This window comes from Miscanthus floridulus, chromosome 4 (genome assembly GCF_019320115.1).
Source record: "Miscanthus floridulus cultivar M001 chromosome 4, ASM1932011v1, whole genome shotgun sequence".
In the NCBI taxonomy this organism is placed as follows: domain Eukaryota; kingdom Viridiplantae; phylum Streptophyta; class Magnoliopsida; order Poales; family Poaceae; genus Miscanthus; species Miscanthus floridulus.
The window spans coordinates 76,526,917-76,549,022 of NC_089583.1; the positions used below are offsets into that span (position 1 = coordinate 76,526,917).

Consider the following 22,106-nt stretch of genomic DNA (forward strand, 5'->3'; position numbering starts at 1 on the left):
TGTATTTTTTATACCTGGCTCGCGAGCTTAACGAGCCAGCTCGAGCTTTTAACGAGCCGAGCCGAGCTGGCTTTCTGGCTCGTTAGGATAACGAGCCGAGCCGAGCTAGCTCGTTATCTTAACGAGCCAGAGCAAGCCGAGCCCAAACGAGCCGAGCCGGCTCGTTATCCAGGGCTACTCCCGACTTTCCGAGCGCCTCGCCGCCTGTTGCGTTCGCCCCTCCTTTTACCTTCTCCCATTCACGCCCCCGTCTGTCTCGTGGCCTTCCTTTCCTGGCGGCCACAACTGGGCGAGCGGCGCCGCCCTTCACCAGGTCTTCGTCGGGCCCTTCGCCGGCGACGAGCACCCACCAGGTATGCCCGCCCCTTCGATTCCATTCTGCTGTGCGAAACGGAGCACCCCCAACCTTAACCTAAGCTTTTGGTTTCGGATCTGACCCCAAGTACGTGTATTGTGCCTGCTAACTTCGATTTAGAGGCAGCCATGTTGCTTGCTTTGCACTTCTAGTATTATTTAGTTTTCCCTGTTTGTAGCTTGTGGTGGGAATTTAATCGTGCCGAGATTAGGACAGGCAAATGATCAAATTTACGAATGTGCATTTTGGATAAAATTTTGTATTGAAGGTATGTATTCCTTCTGTTGATTATCATTGTGGATGAAATTGTGAGGGGCATCTCAGAATGCTAGATTTATATTCTCTGAGGAAACAAACTTATTGCTTGAAATGTCCAGATTGAAGTAGTTTCATGGGAATTGGGAGGAACATTACTGTTTGCAGAACAATTAATTTATTCATATCCATTCGACTTGTCTCATCTAGGATGCTAGTTTTCAAATGCCTTCAACGTTGAAGAAAAAAATTGTGAAGTTGTTTTGTAATGATAAATAATTTATTGGGCAGAAACGTGGAGCTCAGAGTATTAGTGCCTCTTTCCTCTTTCACCAAGGATTCTGGTGCCTCGTTTCACAAGGTTAGGCAAATTTCTTCTGCTGCTTCAGTTATTCTATGACCCTGTTTGGCAGTTTTCCAGCTCCAAGATTTCATGGAGTTGGGTATTCCTAGCTCCAGAAATTTGTGAATCTGGAGCTATGGGTACACGCACACCTGAATGGTTTTCTTTCTATTCTAGACAAAAAAAAATAGAGTCTCAAGGTTCTTGATTCTAGTACAAACTCCAGATTTAAGGTGGAACTTGGAGCTGGACTGTGCCAAGCAGGGTGTATATGTCTTTCTAATTAATAATGTCATCAGCTGACCTGTCCTTTTTTTTCAGCGGGATGCTAAGCCTGGTCTAGCTACTAGATTATGAACTCTCTGCTGATCTAGCATTTCTACAAGAATTCTTTTGCTGGAAGGTTTATTAGTTATTTGCAACAATGAAGGAACATCTAATGCTCAATATTGATGACCTAAGCATTCCTGAGCCAAATGCGGTCACTGGGGCAGTCATCAAGAATAAATCATCTGGGGAAACCATTGCACATCCACCCTCCATGGCTCATGCCATTTTAGCAGTGGGAGAAAGCATGGTTTCTGAAGAGGAACCTCTTCTGCAGGTGGTGGAGTGTCGCATTTGTCAGGAGGAAGATAGTATTAAAAATCTAGAGAGTCCATGTGCTTGCACTGGCAGTCTAAAGGTTCGTGTTACTCCATTTGTCTTATTCATATATTGTGGATAGATCATTATACTCCATATCTAATTATTATCTGAAGTGTCAAGTGTTTCTCCTTCTGTCCTATATATGCCCATACAACACTCTATTGCTTACAGAATTACTGCATTAGTCTCCCCCTAACTCAGGGCTATACCTGATTAGTCGCTCAGCTATACTGTACATTATGTCCTCAAATCCTCAATGGTACACTTCTGTTCTGCCATTAGTAAGTTGCGGATGGGAATCTTGTGGTGTTATACTCTTATGTACCTTGCTTGGCGTATTCTCTTTCCCTCTTTAATTCATTTTGTGCATTGAGCATTGACAATTATTGTCTATTGATTAGGTCCCAGATTCAACAAATTAGATTGAATACTAATCTTATATAGTAGATGCTGTACCAAGAATCAAAACATATCACAGGCAATATCTAGGGACTAATGGACATGAGATTAGATCAAGATATTTTGTCAGCACTGTATCTTTTTTTTTTTCTGAACATGCAGAAGACCTGCATGTCATTGCATTAAGAGAGAAGAATGTCCAAAATTGCCAAGTAGCAACCACCTCACACGACCACAACGACCGAAACAACAACCTTACACGGCCTTACTATCAAGACAACAACGTTACATGACCAAAGCAACCACTAAAAGATGCCCGCAAGGCAACACACGAAAACGACAATACTCAAACCGTGATGGGATTCAGATCCCAATGGATGTGGTGTCACAGCCACAATCCTGGGCTACCAATAAAGGTGCTACATATAGATGCTTCCAGGATCATTGAATCCCACCCATTTGTGATGCGAAACTCAACCATTGAATTCAAGCCCCAATCATCAATGGATTCAAGGTGAGACCATGAATCCAGCACCGAGGTGGTCAGTGGTCACACATGTTGGAGCCTCATCACATTGGATGACAATTCAGCGCACCTGTGCCGGCGACAACGATGGGCAAGAACCAGCAGTGATGGCGACCCAAGCCTGTGATAGAACATCCTTGCACTCCATTTTTTTTTAACCGAGGATAACCCATTTCCATTGTATCAACATAAATACAACAGTATGGTTACAGATGCGAGCAAAGATAGTTTAGATAGACATAAGTTTCAATCCTATGAAGTGGGATTGAAAAGTCTGCTTCAGACCTTCAACCCCGACATAGAAAGGAAAGTCAAGCAACAAACAATTTAAGGCTAATAAACTCGCTATTACACAGATCATAGACCATGATTCAAAAGACATAAGGCCAACTCCAGGCACATCAGCCACTACCACAAAAAATCCTCATATCACAGCTCGACTTCAAGCATTATCTTCCTCTTCATCCTGGCTCTTGTCGTCCTTAAGCTGGAGTTGTCCTCTGTTCTTGGAGTCAGCAAGTAACTTTGTCGCCACCTGAAGCATGATGTTAATGCCTTCAAACAAGTTTCTCCCGAGTCTTTGTTGGGTATAAACCTGTCCGGTAATTCATTAGATCACAGGCATAACATATTATTTTCAACGGGTTCTTGATCAATTTGTTCTCAAAGCAAGCTTTATTCCTAGTTTTCCAGATAGACCAACATATGGCAGCAATACCAAAAGTGTAGAACATAGCCCCATGGGGTAACCATTTCTTAATCTATGACCAACATTGGGTTAAATTGGAGGGAATATCAGAGGTGCCAATAACCTGAGCAACCACTGACCATACCACCTTAGCAATGGGACAATAGAACTAGAGAAGAATGAGAAATATATTCATCTTGCTCACAGAAATAACATTTTGGGTCACCTGATCAGTTTCTTTTGATCATGTTGTCCTTGGTGAGGCTGTGTTGTTCTTGATAAGCCACATAAAGGTTTTTATTTTAGCAGGGACTTTCTTTCCAGATCAACTTATGATTAAAAGTTTAGAATCCACATCACCAGCTCTTAAAGCATTGTATTAAGATTTTACTGAGAACTTGCCACTTTTTTTTCAAGTCTACAGGAGATAGTCTCCCTCCTGTAAAACAAAATTCCTGCCTGTGATTGAATCTGGGATCAAACAGAGCTAAGTTCCCAAGGCAACTAACGTCTAAAATTCAACTGAAAATCCTTCTAACTTGCGCCACTGATCAATCTTGCTCTTCACATAAACAGAAAAGAACAGGATATCTCTGAATCATTGGTTCACTGAAAGCAAGGGTTTCCAAAACTGGTTGTTTTTGCCATTTCTATTTTTTACTTTCCTACCCTGGAGATACAGCGATCTGACCTTGAGTAGGTCAGCCCAAACAGGACAATTATTTTGATTGTGTGTTATCAGAGGAATAGGCTTCCCTTTTATATATTTGGATTGATAATGTCTTGCCAGATCCCAGTTTCCTGTTCTAATTTCCACCACCATTTAGCAAGAAGACTTAGATTTAACTTTCTGATATCTTTAATGCCCAATCCTCCTTTCTTTGTACCAGAACATACTTTTCTAGATACATAACTTTCGCATGCATTATTGCATTTAGATACACACTATTTCTAGATACATGGTAAAAACAATTGTATCTAGAAAAGCCAAAACGTCTTATAATTTGGAACTGAGGGAGTTTTTTTCTTCACACTCCCACCTTGCCAAAAGAAGGTTCTTCTTACTTTATCCATATCATTAATCACTGTTTTGTGAGGGAGATACATAGACATGTGATAAATGGGCGAGTTGGTCAAACTAGTATTTATCTTCCTGTTTATTGTAGCGTGGAATGGCAATTCCAGCTCATGTAAAATGCCAGCTGCGTCATGGACAGGCAGAATTGAAGGCGTAGCAGCAGCATCTAAAGGAACTGAAGATGGAGAATCAAGTGATGGGGGTGGCTCAGGGAGGAGCAACTTTTGACAGCCGCTCAACTGAGGACCTATTTGGGGACTCTTAGGTGACTGAGGCTGCTTGCAATGCCTAGCTTCGTGACCTTCCTGCTTACAGTGGAAGCAGTGAGATGCATTCTTGTAGTTCGCAGCATGAAGCATCGACCAATCAGATCAGTAGGCACCAAGCATGCACCTTGATGCTGAGATTTTGGTGGCAATGGAGAAGCGCGATGCTAGAGGATACACTTGTTGATGCGATGATCGGCGAGGAAGAGATAGTGATGGCGCTGAACTAGAATGTGATAGCCTATTCCTCGAGGAGGCCACCTCACCTCCCTGCACACACTCAAAGGAATTGGTGCTGAGGGCGACAACCGATGCGGGAGGTCTGATACTAGTTGCCGCAGCGGTGGAGTGGGAGGTGACCAGCGAGCTGACAACCGATGGGGGAGTTGTCCCCGTGGTGGTGGAGAGGGTGGTGACCAGCAGCGTGGAGTCCAGTGACCACCTCACCTCCCTGCACACACCCTCATCTTCATGGATGGTGTGGGCATCGACTGATGGTGGAGGTCCGCTGCCAATACCGACAGTGGTGGAGAGGTATATGACCGTCTTGGTGGTTACTGACGAGGGGGAGCGGCAGCTTGTCCCCATGGTGATGGAGAGGGAGGCGACCAGTGGCGATCTCTCGAGCACCAGCGGCATCTGATTCAGCTGGTTGGGGAGTGGCGACCAGAGGAGATGCAGGGGCATGTGAGATGGAATTGGTGGAGGACTGTGCGAAGTGAAAGGGGAGAGGCGTGGAGGAGGTTTCGCTGGTGGATCAATTGCCGGAGCTGCGATGTCGGCGGCGGTGGCGGGGGAAACCCTAGACAGGTTGCCCCCACGTCGCCGCATGGGACCAAGTGACCATCCCGCACACAGCTCGTTTCAGTATCAGCACAAAATGAGTCCAACATTATATGTACAATTTCATAATTTTATCAACTGAAGATAATAGTTGCCCGTTCCGGAGTGAAATGTGTGCCATTTCAACGCATCAAGATATCACAATCTTTCATCCAGCAATTTGCCAATATTGCACTTTGCATGAACCCACTAGCCATGGAATAAAAAACTGCTTGTTATGGAAGACAGGGTCAACTTTACAATATGTTATTAGCATTTTAATTTAAGACAGCCTAAAAATACCCAAACATTTTGGGTATAAAACTTAAATATAATTTCCCTATTATCATAGTACCCAAACATTTTAATTTGAAGGGCAGGCCTGGTGCAGTGGTGAGAGCTGTCTCACTGAGTCACCAGGTCGTGGGTTCGAGGCAGCCTCTCCGCAGATTTTGCGGGGGAAAGGCTTGTCTCGGTTTATCCCTTCCCCAGACCCCACTCATGTGGGAGCCTCCGACACGGGGTCTGCCCTTTATCATAGTACCTTATCTCGAGTTGTGGGCAGTACTTGGTTGGATAAAGCTAATTTTATGATATGACTAACTGTGATTTTGTAACAAGTATGTGGGATAGACTGGATTTGAAGTTACCAGGATAATTCGATCTGTGAACCTGCCTCCCAATAATTTTGGCCGTACCTTTTCTTACATCTAGCTGAATAGGTTTAAACTTTGAGTTGGTTGTTTTTGTCATGCTTCCCTGATTTGTCAGACAATAATGTGTTAAATAGATGTACCATGATTTTTTTATGCTATTACTTTTTAAGAGCGTTTTCTGTATCCTCTAACTTGCTTTTAGTTTTTGCTATGCAGTATGCTCATCGGGCATGTGTACAACGATGGTGCAATGAGAAAGGAGATGTAACATGTGAAATATGTCATGAGGTGATTTAAGTTATGAACAACTAATTGTTATGCCATTTTCATGGATGTCATTTAATACTAAATTGTGTTGAAAAATACTATCTGCAGCCTTATGAACATGGGTACACTGCACCTCCGAGAGCTCATCCTGATGAAACTACCATTGATATAAGGTAGGGCATAATGCCCTTTTTATTCTTAAGTTGTTCTATACTTATGTAATAAATTTTCTTCTAACTGTTTGTCATCACCTCTCATTTCTCCGTGGTTCCTAGTGGTGGGTGGACTATTACTGGTACTGCATTTGACTTGCGTGATCCTAGGATACTTGCAGTGGCACAAAACCACATCATGGAAGCTGAATATGATGATTATTCTGCCACAAATGCCAGCACTGCTGCCTTTTGCCGCTCTGCTGCTCTTGTTGTGAGTAACTACAAAACAGATGTATTTATATTGTTGCCACTTAAAACAACAGGGTTTTCTTATTTATATGTAACATCCAATTTACCCTTTTTTTATGTTTCAGTTAATGGCTCTCTTATTGTTGAGACACGCACTGACTCTAACTGATGAAGATGATGACGACACTTCAGCAATGTTTTCAGTAAGTGAAATAATCATCTTGAAAATATATACTGTTCATATCATATATTAACATTTGGTATTTTGATGGTTTGCAATTGATAGCTTTTTCTATTGCGTGCTGCTGGTTTCCTGCTACCATTCTACATTATGGCTTGGGCAATTAGTATCTTACAGCGCCGCAGGCAGAGACAGGTCAGTTACAATTTCTAAAGTGAATATCTGCATCTTCCTTTTCTTATTTTTTAGAAGGTTTTGGGAACACCTAACATATTCCTTGCCATACTCTAAATGCATTGAAATTGAGTTGACATTTAATACCCCCTCCATTCCAAATACATTGCTTTTATTATGCATCTAGACATAGTGTATATCTAAATACATAGCAAAAAATATGTATCTAGAAAAGCCAAAATGTCTTATAATTTGGAATAGAGGAGTACTTTACTAGTTGTTTGAATTTGACTTGTCATGCACATCATGAAAATCAAGATCAGGAACTAAGCTATGCAACCTAATCAGTCTTTACTACTCCCTCCATTCCAAATTATAAGTAGCTTTGACTTTTTTGGTTTATCTATTTTGCTATGTATCTTGACATATTATTATATCTTGATGCATAGCAAAATGGATGTACCAAAAAAGTCAAAGCGACTTATAATTTGGAACGGAGGGAGTACTGATTATAATTGACTAAACATGGTTGAAATTGAAACTGACGGTTAGTTGTGACCTGTGCGACCAAAAAATTGGTAAACTGATTTGATGAAAATTCAGTTTTAGAATGAAAATCTGCATCGCCTTTTGTGCTTCCTTGTTAATTTGGCTATTTGCTGCATCCAGTGCAGCTCTAGGGCCTTCTGTAAATCCCTAATTGCCTATTGTGTCTGTCCAGGAGGCAGCTGCTCTTGCTGCAACGGAGGTGGCATTCATCCTGCAGTCGGGGCAAGGAAGGGGAGTGCACTTCACCATCGCACCGGACTCCCCGGCCACACCACAGCATGAACCACCGCAGCCATAATTATATCTATCTATGGAGTGGCTGGCTGCGGCAGCGGGCCGCAGATCGCTTATTTCGATAGGTTCCCCAAGGATTTCTTTATGGCTGCTGTCTAGTGCAGAACCAGATAATTTCTGCCCAAGTTTCCTGTCATCAATGTACTTGAGTGTGAAGATGCGTGTTCTGCGAGTTGGCCAGTGCATTTTGCATGTCGGCCCGGGAGTAACGGGGTGTGTGTATATATAACTTAACAGACATCTGGGTTGTATGATCTACACAATTGTCCAAAATTGAATTCTGATCACCCGAATTGTCAAAATTTTATAAAGTCTGTTTGAGGTGGTGTCTGAAAGTCAGCCAGAGCTGCCCATCTAGGGGAGAGCAGAACATGGTGGATCGGGAGAAGAATGTAGCAAGGGAAAACATGTCGCGCGCGCTATAAAATACAATATTGTTTTTGTTCACACATTGTTCCCTCCGCTTGATCCTCGGCCCCATACGGCCTATGAGCGGTCGTCTTCAACTTCTGGCCGTCATGCGGCAAGGAACCACCGATGGTGATGGCGAGTGAGCAAGGCAACAAGGTGGCAGGACGTTGGCTATTGCCTATTGGTGACGAAGTTCGGGGCGTCATTGGAGAAACCAGGCAGAGAGCTTGAAGGTGATTGATGCGAGAAACGAGACGAAGACGTAGGCCACATCGTGTTCGTGTAGAACGAAGCGGGATCTGTAGCTAACAGTGTTTTTCTTCCTCGTTATAGTTATTGCGACTTATGCATCAAGTACTATGCAAATAAAGTTGAACTGAAAGCATGGTCACGAGATGCCATTGTCACATTTGCATTTTGCAGGGAATTAGGTCCGAAAGGTACCATTGCATATGTAGCTGGATGAGGAACATAGCAACTTTACAGGCTGTTTCATGTTTTCTTTTTACCTCACCATGATTTTGCATAAGTAAAGGCTCAGTCAAAATCCCGGGAGCATTCAACATCATCCCCTTCACGTGCCTGACCGAAGGAACTGTAAGCCAGGTGATCACCCTTCTTCACCTTGCCACTCAGAATGCTCTCCATGTCCTTGTCATCATGCTGCAGCCGTTCGGTTACCTCCAGGCACAGACCATTCTTGGCAAGTCTCTTGCTCTGTTTTGCTCGGTCGGTTTTTGGCTTAACTGGACCTGTTTCGACAAACACTGGTTGCTCTCTGATTGTGGGGTTGGGCTGTATGCGGTGGCTCTGATCCTTCTCTTCAGACGGTCGCATGATCGGGTGCTCTGTTTCCAGCTCAGTAGTTCCATCCTTGTTCAAAATCACCTGAAAAAAACATTTTCAAATTACGTCTACATCCAAATGTTCTGCCAGAGCTTCTATACAAAAATTCAACTAAGCACAGATATCTTGAGGTTAGGTTGGAAGAAAACAGAGGTTGCAAAGTACTGCTGTCCAGCAGGAACAACTAGTTACCTTACGGCCCACCAAATCAAATGTAACAATCACTTTCCCCTTTTGGCTTTTAGCTGCTTCCTCAGCTTCCTCTTGCTGCTGCTTTCGGACTGACCTCTCCTGGAGTGTGAAAAATGGGTAGCTACAGTTAGCATTTTTGAATGTATCTCAAATGGGACATGTCTATATCTAAAAAAACGCACAATAACTTATTGTCTTGTCCTTGAAGTTACATGTTCTTACATTTTTTTAGGGAGAACAAGTATGAGTTCGCTATGGAAACAAAGCTAGCTCTGGAAATCATTAAAACTAACTAGAAGGAATACTCTGCCATTATAAATCTTATAATAAAGTAATTCTCATATCAGGATTTGATGTACTTCGCGCATTATATATCAAGCTCTTGGTATGAAATGTCCGTAGGCGTTAAGGCTTAGCATAGACATAACAAAGAAAAACAAATCAATGGGTGGAGGCGTGGAGCAGAATATGAGCATGTATGATCCACAAGGGATGGAATAGAACTATCAAGTACAGAGAATCGAATGTGGCTTACCTTTGAAGACAGCCAACTGTTTCCTTCCATTTCATAATAGTCACTTTGGTCATCATAAACTTTAGTCCTTGCTGCAGCATTTCTATCATAGTCAACAAGCCTCTTTGCATAAGCTTCAGCTGCAGCTTCTGCTTCTGAAAGAGGTAACCCGGCATCACTTAAACCAGCATAAGTGCTACTTTCCTTCAAGACAAGTGCACCACAGAAACTACAGGGTCCCTCGCCCTCTTGTTCGCACACAATCTTGCCACATGATAAGCAGTTGCTGACAAGGTTATGTTGTCGTGCTTGGCATGAACAAGGTTTCCCCTGCTTGAAGACAATAGAACCTTTTGCTGCCTCAGCGAGGGAAATAGCCTTTGCTCCTTTCTTTTTTGAACCTCTCTTGGAAGGAAGTTGTGATTCTGCAGTTTCTGATTGACTCTTGGAACTCTGACTAGAAGAAGATGCTGAATCTTTTTGCGTGCGTGTTTGTTTCTTTGTCTGTGTAGTTGCTGCACCAGCCGATGGCTTAACATAAGGCTGAAGGTTAGATGATTGAAAGCTCTCAGTTCCATTTGAGGAACCAATGTGACCCCTCCTCCTCAAGTACTCTTGAATGATGTCCTGAGCAGCTTCTTTTCCAATAAAATTCTGCACCATTAAAAAGTACAAACCATGATAAATGTTTATGTACAACTAAGCTACAGTGGTCTCAACATTTGTGCCTGATGTAAATATGACGTGACAAGAAAACAAGTGGTACAAAACACATACAACAAAACAAAAGAATTAATGGAAGGAGAGACTGAGCAACATCAGTACTAATGAAGTAATGCAAACTGGCCAACCGAGGAACTTAGTTTCAAGAAAAAGATAAATGAGAAAGAAAGGGAAAAAAATGCTAAGGGCACAAATTAACATGGCCTCATGGGTATTTGGGCTGAGCGTGTGTAGTAGTAGTTCACCCTTTCAACTTCGAGATGAACATAAAGAGACATAACATATTACACTGAGAAACATGTTGATTTTGAAGAGAATAATAATACACACGTGCCAATCAGAGAAATGACAAACAGCACATGATTTTGCATCAGCATGAGAAGGCAATGGAAAAATGGCAATGGAAATAGTAATCTACCTCCACATCAAGCCTTAAAGAAACCAGATAGTTTTGACCAAAATTCACAATGAGTAACAGACCATGATCAACATCTCGTTATGCCCTGGACACTACATGACACCCAATGGCGCTTACAATACTGCATTAGGATATATAAATTTCACTCATGACGGGACATTTAATTGATGCACTTGAATTTTGCACCCATTATAGAAAATTAGACTCCCAGTAACATGAAGCTGAGGCACTTCAGATCAATCAATCAACTCAAACCCCATCAGCACAGCAGTCTGGGAGGGATGCAGTGCAGCAAACATCCTAGACAATCACAATAAACTGGCGATCATGCTATTTAAAACTACTTTTTTCTTCAGCAAGCTCAAATCAAGCAAACCCTAATCCGAGAACGACATAGTACCGGCGATCCGATCAGGCCGTTGCGCCAGGTACGAGCACTCTAGACAAACTCCGATCAGAATGACCACGCCAGAGTAGTAAGCGCCCAATACACAAGCCGTCCTAATGGATGGACACTGGCGAACGAACCTCGAGATAGCTGGTGGCGTCGGAGGGAGGCGCGAGCTCGCAGAAGGACACGAGGCCCGAGATGAGATCCGAGTCGAACTCCAGCGAGCTTCCCTTACGTTCCCGAAGTCCCTGCAGGGCGCCCTTCAGCCACTCGCCGGACGCGCTCGCTGACGTCGCCATCGCCGCCGCCGCCAACACGAGGGCCGGGCAAGAAGGGTTAACTTCTTTTTTGCTATTCGGACTCTCGATCTATAGGATATTACACGAATAGTACTTCTACCTTTACAACTTCTATTTTTCACCTTGTAATGTGCGTGATTTTCGAAAGACTCCTCAATCTTATCCCCGCAAAGCCGCGAGACAGACTTCACCGTGCGTGGTACGCGGCTTCTCTTCACCTCGGTGAGCAGAGCAGAGAGAGCAGAAGGCATGTTTCCGATGGCGTCGTCGTCGCCGCCGCTCTCACTTATCCTCCTCCGGCCGCTCCCGTGCAGACCCGTCCTCCTCTCGAGGCAAAGGAAACCATCCCCAACTGTCCGCGTAGAAGCAAGGTCTGAGCAGCGGTTGCAGCGGCGGCCGGTGACCGGCCGGTGGAGGAGGGGCGGAGGCTTCGCGTGTTTCTCCTCGCCTTCAGATAAGGTGATGCTCAAACGTTCCATTTCTTTATAACCTCCTGAATTGAACACACAACAAGTACATGCTCCGGTAGTAAATAACAAAGTAGGGAATTATGGATGCAGAATGTTAAGTGCATAATTTAGCTTCCGGAACTAGCGGGGAATATATATTGTTTAAATGGATGCACCAGAGTAAGCGTTCAGGAATCCATATAAGACTATAAGAGCAATGTGTGTAGTTGAATCTTGGACATTTCTGGAGTTTAAATGCATTTCGCCTATTCCAACTTTCATTCTGTTTTTGTGGTGATTGGCGTGGATCTTGTGACATTATCTGGGCCCTAAGCAGAGTTCGGACGAGTGGGCGATCGTTCGACGATGGGATGTGCCATGGGAGTGGCAAACCGTTGTGCTCAGCATGGTAGGCTGTGGAGTAAGGTAAGCCATCACCTTTGCACACCAGGTATTTGAATTTTATGTTGTATACAGTGAGCTTCGCAAGTTTGATTTTACTGTACTGGTGTATTGAATAAAGCATTCTGAGTGTTCTTTAGACAGCTTTGTTCTGACAGGATTGGTTGAGCAATCGGCTTTGCAATACCTGGGATTTAAAGCTGTGGAGGCAACTATAGATGAGAAGGCAGAAATACTCTTTTTTGGGCAACTGTATGATACATGTTTTTATGCTTATGAGCACAATACCTTTAAATTCCCTTGATGGCAAGCTGATTATCTTCCACCAATAAATGACATCACAAATTGCCAAAAGACTTACATTTTGCTTTTGTACTGTTCTGTGCAGGAGCGTGACAGTAGTAGTGCTTGGCGTTATATTTGGCATCACCAACACTTTTCGACCATTCCCAGATGATGTGTTTCGTTATGGTCAGGACTCAGTCTTGTTACCTTGGTCACTGAATAAAGTTGTTTTCATGCAAGTAGAGAACCATTTTTTATCATGGAAGCTATTTTGTCAGGTGGAAAGTATAGTGTGATATTTTTATGGAACATGAATTGCTTTCTAAATTGTAATTAACAGTCTACATTTATTCTCTTTTTCATGGGTGATGCTTCTCAAAGTTTAATACCTGACGAATAGTTGCTTTTATAACATCTTTATCAAAGAATACAATTATATTTATACAAGAATGTTGTTGAACTTTCAGATATTAATGAACCATTCAAGCTGCAGAATGGATGGCTTTTGTGGGCTGGAGTTGGCCTCTTTGGAGCAATAATTTCTATTGCTTTAGCCGGAGCTGCTATGACTTATCTGAATGGTGAAACTCCAGAGAGAGAGGTCAGACAAATATTTGCTTTAGCAACTAGACCTTTCTGGTGCACTGCCATTTGTTGGTTATTATTTCTCACACTTTATTTGCCACCTCAATTCCATTCCAAACTCTGTCATTCAATTTATTTAGAACAAAAATAAGTTATGTGTTGAATCGCACATTTTTTCATATTTTGTTTGACTTCTTAGTGTATGTGGAACGTTCAGTTCTTCTTGTAATTCATTATTTTTTTGAGGCATTGTGATTTACTATTATGTACTCACTGAAAATGTTCCTTTCATTGACTCAGACTGATTCACTAGTCCTTTTGTTGCCCCTGATTGGCTCATCCACTACCAGGTATCATGTGTCCTGTCTTTGTGTTTTAGTGGATTAATGCCTGTTACCAGGAAACCCAAACTTGATCTTGTTTATTTTCTGTTGCTAGCACTGCATTTTTGGTGGGAATCACTGGAGTTCTAGCACCACTCCTCGAGGAGACTCTGTTTCGAGGATTTCTAATGGTGTCCTTGACTAAGTGGTAAATCCAAGTATATTGCCCTAGCACTTTCTTTTCTCTTCCTTGCATGTACAAACTTGGTGCATTACAAGTTTGCATGTTTCTGTATTCACCAGTTACCTCTGGGTACAGGTTTCCTACTCCAGTTTGTGTACTTGTCAGTGCTGCTGTATTTGCCCTTGCTCATCTGACTCCTGGACAATTTCCACAGCTGTTTATACTTGGTAATTCTCTACAGTTTATTCAGATATAACTAAATAGAAAACTATATGAATTCAATATTTGTTAAGGGTGCATTAGGGCACCCACAATGCAGAAACCATCATAGTTTTTATGTGCATTAATTACTACTGCCACCTAAGCATTTTGATGTTGCGGCAAGTGATTTAATGAGGAGAGAGAGAGGAGGAAATGGTCTTAATAAGAAACTATGTCTACACTGGGAACCAATACATGAAGAGATGTGATAGGTAGATGAGGGAGAAAGAAGACGTGATTGGAGAAAAGATTATTCTGTAGAAACTATCCATTTGGAACATAGTTTCTATGTATAGTGTCTACGTAAATTAATAGACAGAGAAACTATATGTGGTTTCTAGCATTGGGACTGCCCTTAGTTGGTAGCCAATTTGGCCATATCCAAATGCACAACGCAGCATTTGTCTTGTTACATCATTTTGGGCTTTTTTTGATGTGTCATAATTGTGACCTTTTCACTGAAGAAAGAAGTTAAAATCTTCCTCAAATATATGACAGTCAGAGCTGCAAATTGTGGGCAAAAATACCACAGGCAGGCACAATTCCTAAATGCAATTAAACCTGACATCCACAAAACCATACAGAATCACAACCATTGTCATATCCAATACATTGTCAATTACAGGAATTGCTAATTTGGTCATATAAGTTTTTGCCATGCCATCATTTGTGCGCATGTCATATGTATGGCCTGTTTTTAGAAGAAAGGAGTTAAAATTGCTGCACGGATACTGAGATATGACAGCCATGGCTGCAAATTGTAGCCAAGGGGTTACAACCAGACAGTTACAATACAACATTTGCATAAACAACCGGTTATAATTACTGGAGTTGCTATTCTATTTGTATCAGTGTTTGGCATGCCATCGTCATTCAGTAACCTAGTTGAGTATTATGCAGGTGTTGCATTGGGGTTTTCATATGCTCAGACCCGCAATCTTCTAACTCCGATCACAATACATGCATTTTGGAACTCAGGAGTAATACTTCTGCTAACCTTTCTTCAGGTAGGTCTTGTCAGTCTCTATGTGGTAACTTTCCTGGTGAAAATTCTCGAAATTATAAGTTGGCTAACATGCATAGAATTGCGCAAGAGTAGGAACAGCTAGTTTCTGTTTTGAGTAGTAAGAGGTAAGCAATTCACAGTGTTTTTTCGACTGTTTTAGCTGCAAGGATATGATCTCAAGGAGCTCTTGGGAGCATCGTGAAGGTTTGAACAAACCAGGCACATTTTGTGCATAATATGATATCAAGGATATCTGTTGGTTATGTGCTCTTGCACACCTGATGGCAGCAAAACCACGTGACAAAGAAATATGAGTCTTCAAGTTAGCTGATGGTTGCGTTCCCAGAATTGTTACGAGGCATCACTAGTCTGTAAAGCTGTTTATACAGTATAAGATGGCAGATTGACCTTAATGTAAGAACACAGCTGCCCTTTTTGAGAGTGTTTCTTACAACTGGAGTACTCAATTAAATTGTACTGATATTGTTTATTAAAGAAAGGTGTAATGACAATTGACATCATGTTTTATGTGTACAAGTATGTGTGATGGAATCATTTATCCTCGCATATCTGGCTTTCTATAGTGTAGATAAGATACCATTAGGAAACAATAAATAAATTAAAATCGATAAATATACTTATCTGCTTTGTGTTGTGTTAGATGGGCGTATGCACAAGCTACTGGTTTGTGCATCGAATCAATAGAAAATATTTGAATGGCAAGATCCCTAGAATTACTCTAAGTCTTATCATTGTTTATTAAACCTTTTCATATTTTTGCCACTCTTGATGTGTAACGAATTTTAACTTCACAAGTCAAATGTGAGTTTCACAAAGGAAATCTACAGTCATTTTTTACCACAATTTGATCGACAGACGGAAACGTCCAGGAATTGCAGTATATAGTATACTCCACTAACCCCCAAGAGCAGTATCAGTTCTGCTAAGAGTAGTGGTTTTTTTCCCCTGTATAAGAGAGCCAATGCGAAGTGCTGCCTAACATGGGGACAGTCGGACTAGGGCTCTAGCGTCTACTACCTCCAATCTCAATATAGGTCTGATTAGTTTCTTACAGAGGTCACTGGCATGGCTATGAACATGGTGGAACTGAGGATTTTTCGCTGTTTTTTCCTTGGATCATCTGTGTGAATGGAGGGGGCCGCAATAACGACATCAAGATCCGTTGATTGTTAATTGTTCTCTTCTTGATACATGATTGATCTGCAGTCTGGTTTTGGTTGTCCTATCTAGTAATTTCATTCAAGGAACAAATGAAGTTAGGCGTCTTTCTGGCCAGTCCATTTCCATCCTGTTACAGTCATGACAAGATGCATGTAGGATCTGTAATTGCCGTGAATTGTGCGATGCAAGGTCAGTATGTGTAAATGGGCAAAGAAATGAAATGATAGGGAAGTATGAAGCCTGCTCCCTTGTCGGATGGACTAGATAGTAACCATGTTGTAGTTTCTTGTGAATGTATCTGAGTTATTATCAGGGTCACCATGTAAACGAGATGGAAGCCACACATTTCATCAGAAATATTTCTTTCAAAAAAAAAATTCAAAATAAAAGGTATGCTAACTTGAAGAACTACTGTTGAAAGAAAAATGACAGGGGACGGTTCTACAAGGTTCATGTAGGACTGACTCATAAAATGTAGCCATTAAACAAGATTTAACTAAGAATGTGCTCTTATTATGAACTATACAAGAATTGTGTCATAGTTCGCGATAAACTAGATGAACATCCAAACAAATAAGCATCGCGCCGATCAGTGGTGAAAGAAATTTTCAAGTGTCCATGCTGTCACATCGACAGTGCTCCAATCGATTAGGTTAACAGCAAAAAATGTCTGTCCACAAAATGAAGCGTCCACACAGTGAGAACAAAATTAGACAAGTGGACAATGGATCATCGTGATATATAACCCACGAGCCGTGGCGAATAACAACGAGATTTTCTAATCCAGAGAATGGATAAATATGTCTTGGCAGTATTTTTTGCAGAAAAAAGTGAATCTAATAAGAATTTAAATATTGCTGCAGACTGTGGCATGAGTAGGGCTGCAAGGCTGATTTGTGTCATTGGGTCAACTGGAAATTCATCCAATTTAACTAATTCGGATTTCAAGCATGAAAAATGGAACGAAAATAAAATTGGGGAAAGCTAAAAGACATCCGGCTGTTTCCTAAAAATTGTTCAGTTTGTATATAATTTCTCAACGCAACTACTGCTGTATGACAATTTTTTTATGGCTTCTCATGGTGTCCTAGATACCTACCTAGATCATAATCCTCTGTCTGAATCGGAAGGGACTAATAGTCCCTATATGCTGCTAAGATTGTCTTCATTGATATAATATAATCCCTGATTAAAAAAGTCAAATAGGTTCAACGAGACAAGGAATATAGGAGTTCTGTAATGAAAGGAGGCACTCCCATTTGAGAGTCGTGTTTTAGCAGCTGCGATTATACTTTTCTAATGCACAGATTAGACATTACTCCTACGTTAACCACCCGCCTTTGACGTTTATGACCCGGAATAAGTACAAGACGTGTAGGATGAGGTCTTTGGCAACGTTCATCTAATGAGAAGCAGTTCGTCGTAAAGATGTGCTATATAAGAGCCGTGACATCTTTGTTCAAGAAACAAAGCTCAGTAGTGAGTACATAGTAATTTGCTGTGATACTGGTTTCACTTCAGAGAGACAGCTTTGGCCGTTTGTCTTACCTGAGCATCTTCAGTTCTAAAAACCATTCTACCTCCACATAAGTAGCACAAGAACAGGCAATCAAGATCTGGCTTCACCAGCCTCAACCATGGATGAGAGAGCTGATATGGACAATGTCTGATGAGGTTCTTCTTCCAGGTTTCCGGTTCCATCCTACAGATGAAGAGCTCATAAGCTTTTATCTCAAGAGAAAGATTCAGCAAAAACCTGTGTCCATTGAGCTCATTAGGCAGCTGGACATCTACAAGTATGATCCATGGGATCTCCCAAGTAAGCGACTCCATCTCTGTACTGTACCTAACGTTCTTCCTGTCACTGAATGGCTATGAACTTCAATGCCGAGTTCAATGTCTATGAACATAGTAGCGGTTTTTTAATGAGTTCTACACTTATTTGCTAGAGCACAAGCTGCTTGTTTTCAAACTAACAATGAGCACCTAGTAGATTAGTACCTTCCCATCAGACTTAGATATATAGTTTACTTGGCTTTCTGCAGCATTTTACTTCATGCCCTTCTATATTCACCTTTACTTGCTGCAACCATTTATCATCTTGTTCTTGCATAGAGCTTGCGAGCACCGGGGAGAAGGAATGGTACTTTTACTGCCCAAGGGACCGGAAGTATCGGAATATTGCTAGACCAAATAGAGTCCCAGGAGCTGGATTCTGGAAAGCAACAGGAACAGATAGGCCAGTTTACTCTTCTGAAGGGACCAAGTGCATAGGCCTGAAGAAGTCCCTAGTCTTTTACAAAGGGAGAGCAGCGAGAGGAATCAAGACTGACCGGATGATGCATGAGTACAGGCTTCCTTCACTCAATGACCCCTCACGTCATAAAACACCAAAAGACAAAAACATTCCAGCCAACGTAAGCATTTTACTCAGAGCATTCAGTTCTAGCACAGAAGTTCAGAAAATAAAAAATATATGTGCTGCATTTTTCTCATACTTTACTTTTATCAAACAGGATGCATGGGCTATTTGCAGGATATTTAAAAAGGCTAATTCTGTGGCACAAAGAGTGCTATCTCACTCCTGGGGTCCTCAATCAATTACAAAAACAGAGCCAGAGCTGTTACCTGCTTTGCAGTCCATACAAGCTTCCCATTTTGCATTGGAAAGCTCCACTTGCTCAGCAAATCGATTCAACAGCCAACAGTGTCTGCAGGGACAACAGCAGCAGAATCTTAACAACTCACAGGATGGCTCTCCATGTAAAGTCATAACTTTCAACCGTAGCCCATCTCTACCACCTAGAGAAAGACATCCATAGTAGTTCAGTCATCTTGCCATTAGAAATACAATCTCAGCAGAAATCATCAGATGTCACATCAGTGATGCTAAGCATGGCCCCTGGAATACTCAACAGTATGAATGAAGCTATACCAAACGCAGAGTCTGGACTGCTTGGACCATCCAATGGATATATGGTTGATTGGGCTACAGACTCGAGTGGAGGTATTGGAAATAGTGATGGTGACGCATATACAAGAAAATCTGGTAATAGATACAGTTCAGGCAATGAGTGTGGAATCCCAGGGAAAATAAAATTCCCATTTAATTTAGGGGTAGGTTCGCCAGATGATTGGACAAGCAACATGCCATGTGATTCTCTCCCTTGTTCCCCACATCCCGCAGAAATGTCCAATAGCAACTCTACTGAAAAATATTATGCATAGTTAGATGTACAGTAAGAGCTACCTTAGCAGAAGAATACCTATCGTACATTTTCAGTTAGCTTTATATCTCACAGAGTATACCCATGTTAACAGCAAAGGTATCAGAGGGGAGAATAACTTGGTAATAATATATTCAGCTGTTTAGTAATTACTCCCTCCATACCAATTTATAAGACGTTCTGGGTCAGAAGGGAATTACCAAATTATAAAACGTCCTCGCGTTTCATCTTTTCCTAAAATGCCCTCGTACCCTCCGTTCCTATCCACGCTCCCTCCGCCCTCTCTCTACCGAGTCGTCCTCCTATGCTTCCCCAAATCGCCGACGCTCCATGCTCTTCCGAGCGCATCGCTGCGCCTTCCCAACTGGACTTCGCCGAGTGCATTGTTTCCTACTGTTTCCCCAACGAGACTCGCACTGCTCGCACCGGCTGAGGAGGAGCAGTAGGACAACGAGCTGGATCTGGCCGAGGAGGCGCCATTAGTGGGGGCGGCGGTGGCATCGAGGTCTACAAGGTGAATCCGGGCCTAGCTTTGAACGTGGCATGTTTGGCGTCGCTGCTAGTGGAGGAGGGGCCAGATCCACTGCGCTGATCTCGTTCCACTCGCGTGTTCCCCAGGGGTTGGCGCTGGCGTAGGGAGGCCACGAATCTTTGCCTTGCCCATGCTGCTGGTCTAGCTCAGGGTGGCCAGGTGCGGCGCGCCAGATCCTAGACTCGCCGACAACGGCGCACAGCCCGACGTCACTGCTCGATCTCAAGCCCTTCACCGCGCTCGCCCAGGAGCCGGGACTCGCACCGCCTCGGCCTCGGCGTTCCGCGCGACGACACCCTTGATGAACCCGCCGTTGGTGCCAAGAACTGCCTGCTCGGTCCCCAGACGCGACAGCCCGTTCAAGCTGCCACAACACCTCACGAAGCCTCTGGATCCAAGAAGAAGAGGGTGAAGAGGTAAGGAAAAATCTCTCTTTTATTCTGATTTGTTTGATTGGGACTTTGAATACCTCCTTACTTGTTCTCTAATTGGTTTGGTTTTTAGGACTTGGCAAGTTTATGATTTTCCCTCTGATTTCATTACCCATCCATGGCGATTTGTCCTGAAATTTTTTCACTGTGTTCCCTTAACTTGGATAGCTACGGTTGAACCTGTAATCACAAGTTGTGACTACCGATGATCCATAATTTTGTTGTTAAGCAAGAGTACTTGCTTTATCAGAGTGATTGTTTTGTTTTGCTCACCCTTCATGCATATTGAAAATCGATGATAGTATCTTTGGGTCACACTGCAGCTGCTTAGTGTTGCATGTTTGTTCACATTGTGCTGACTGCAAATTCATGTTCTTTCATAAGCACGTCAGTAGGTAGCTTTGACCTCGCACTACCGGTCTACCGCCTAGACAGGATATGGAGATGAAGAAACCAGCTCTAAAACACCTGTTTTTGATCTGATTTCAATGCTCTGCCTCTCCGGTCCAGGGCACGCTGCAAAGGCGATCCTTTGTGCTCCCTGTACGTATGAATATGGACAGGATATGGTGTTCGTGTACAGGCTTCCGAGGAACGCCATATGTGCTCCCTGCCACAAAGGCGTCAAGGCCATCAACGAAGGAGTACGTACGAATTCTTCCCTAGTTAATCTGTTCCTTACTGTTTCTGATTGAACATGTTACTGATTGATCATTTGCACTGCTAGAATTGCACATCTGAATTTTCCAATTCAACACAGAAAAGTCTGAATAATACCAAGACTACTAGAGAGAAACACCGAACATGTAATAAAATGATTCCTGCCTTATCCATCCTCAAAATGACAAAGTAGGCAACAAAATGACATAAAAAAATTAGAGGTGATCCTTGGTGCTTTTTATAGCTTACGACTGTCGATAGTCCTTGGTGCTTGATACCGGTCTACATTAAGTAAAGTTATGATACTCTGTAGCAGTCCAGAGTTTGCATCTTGACAGCAAAACAATGATTCTCAGTGTGCAGCCCCATGTTATTATCTGTATTGAATCTCAGTGGAACTAGTCATATGTATGTATATTTGTAACAGGCTTTTGATTTTTATAATTCTCACCCGTAGACTTCATTGATGACTTCATGTTGGGAAAATGAGCTTGTGATATCCACAAGAGCAGAAAAAGTAAGAAAAAAAACTCAGGAATTAACTATGAGCTGAGAAACTATCGATGACTAAAAACTGAGCTGAAAAACTATAGATGACTGAAAAATAATGGTGGAATGTTGCTTTCTTGCATGTGCAGGCTAATATGAGACCAGTGAGAGAATGGGGCCACCTTGGAGTAGCATTGCAGATAAGTATTGCCACTCATACATAGATTCTGAATCAATATTTTGTTCCTCTCTATAAATAAAAAATAATCTCCGAAAATATGCTAGCATAATCTTTACAAAATCTCCTATAACAACACACTAAGATACTCAACCGAATTGTGCTAGATGGGCTAGCGCGGTAGCATAAAGACCATTCTCGCATGACAACCGA

At 42.3% G+C, this 22,106-nt stretch overlaps 3 protein-coding genes and 1 pseudogene across 6 annotated transcripts; 3 read left to right on the forward strand and 1 right to left on the reverse strand.

Annotated features, from left to right (window-relative positions):
• Positions 1 to 200: 200 nt before the first annotated feature.
• On the forward strand, positions 201 to 8,192 carry LOC136549837 (uncharacterized). Of its 2 annotated transcripts, XM_066541263.1 has the most exons (9): positions 201 to 353; positions 902 to 971; positions 1,275 to 1,638; positions 6,253 to 6,324; positions 6,412 to 6,476; positions 6,579 to 6,729; positions 6,833 to 6,910; positions 6,994 to 7,083; positions 7,784 to 8,192. In XM_066541263.1, exons 3-9 carry the CDS (start codon positions 1,378 to 1,380, stop codon positions 7,907 to 7,909), a joined length of 843 nt encoding a protein of 280 aa, XP_066397360.1. In that variant the 5' UTR covers positions 201 to 353; positions 902 to 971; positions 1,275 to 1,377; the 3' UTR covers positions 7,910 to 8,192. The 2 variants fall into 2 exon arrangements, with proteins under 2 accessions (XP_066397360.1, XP_066397361.1); XM_066541264.1 differs by lacking the exon at positions 902 to 971.
• A 517-nt stretch (positions 8,193 to 8,709) lies between these two features.
• On the reverse strand, positions 8,710 to 11,700 carry LOC136549835 (uncharacterized). Its single transcript, XM_066541259.1, has 4 exons — positions 11,538 to 11,700; positions 9,890 to 10,522; positions 9,355 to 9,453; positions 8,710 to 9,204 (listed from the first exon to the last, which is right to left on the reverse strand). Exons 1-4 carry the CDS (start codon positions 11,697 to 11,699, stop codon positions 8,854 to 8,856), a joined length of 1,245 nt encoding a protein of 414 aa, XP_066397356.1. The 5' UTR covers position 11,700; the 3' UTR covers positions 8,710 to 8,853.
• A 232-nt stretch (positions 11,701 to 11,932) lies between these two features.
• On the forward strand, positions 11,933 to 15,715 carry LOC136549836 (uncharacterized). Of its 3 annotated transcripts, none has more exons than XM_066541260.1 (10): positions 11,933 to 12,158; positions 12,486 to 12,574; positions 12,695 to 12,802; positions 12,939 to 13,021; positions 13,303 to 13,436; positions 13,721 to 13,770; positions 13,859 to 13,951; positions 14,063 to 14,154; positions 15,089 to 15,195; positions 15,355 to 15,715. In XM_066541260.1, exons 1-10 carry the CDS (start codon positions 11,949 to 11,951, stop codon positions 15,394 to 15,396), a joined length of 1,008 nt encoding a protein of 335 aa, XP_066397357.1. In that variant the 5' UTR covers positions 11,933 to 11,948; the 3' UTR covers positions 15,397 to 15,715. The 3 variants fall into 3 exon arrangements, with proteins under 3 accessions (XP_066397357.1, XP_066397358.1, XP_066397359.1); XM_066541261.1 differs by having other exon boundaries at positions 12,018 to 12,158; positions 12,486 to 12,599; positions 12,691 to 12,802; XM_066541262.1 differs by having other exon boundaries at positions 12,018 to 12,158; positions 12,486 to 12,599; positions 12,709 to 12,802.
• A 2,298-nt stretch (positions 15,716 to 18,013) lies between these two features.
• Positions 18,014 to 19,769, forward strand: LOC136551763 (transcription factor JUNGBRUNNEN 1-like; annotated as a pseudogene).
• Positions 19,770 to 22,106: the final 2,337 nt, after the last annotated feature.

Coding starts and splice junctions, on each gene's coding strand:
- LOC136549837 (XM_066541263.1), top strand. CDS start 1,378: ATGAAGGAACATCTAATGCTCAATATTGATGACCTAAGCATTCCTGAG. Junction 6,730..6,832: donor GCCGCTCTGCTGCTCTTGTT/GTGAGTAACTAC, acceptor TTTATGTTTCAG/TTAATGGCTCTCTTATTGTT. Junction 7,084..7,783: donor AGCGCCGCAGGCAGAGACAG/GTCAGTTACAAT, acceptor GTGTCTGTCCAG/GAGGCAGCTGCTCTTGCTGC.
- LOC136549835 (XM_066541259.1), bottom strand. CDS start 11,699: ATGGCGACGTCAGCGAGCGCGTCCGGCGAGTGGCTGAAGGGCGCCCTG. Junction 10,523..11,537: donor ACGCCACCAGCTATCTCGAG/GTTCGTTCGCCA, acceptor TTAATGGTGCAG/AATTTTATTGGAAAAGAAGC. Junction 9,454..9,889: donor ACAGTTGGCTGTCTTCAAAG/GTAAGCCACATT, acceptor TTCACACTCCAG/GAGAGGTCAGTCCGAAAGCA.
- LOC136549836 (XM_066541260.1), top strand. CDS start 11,949: ATGTTTCCGATGGCGTCGTCGTCGCCGCCGCTCTCACTTATCCTCCTC. Junction 12,159..12,485: donor TCTCCTCGCCTTCAGATAAG/GTGATGCTCAAA, acceptor GGCCCTAAGCAG/AGTTCGGACGAGTGGGCGAT. Junction 12,803..12,938: donor ATACTCTTTTTTGGGCAACT/GTATGATACATG, acceptor TGTTCTGTGCAG/GAGCGTGACAGTAGTAGTGC.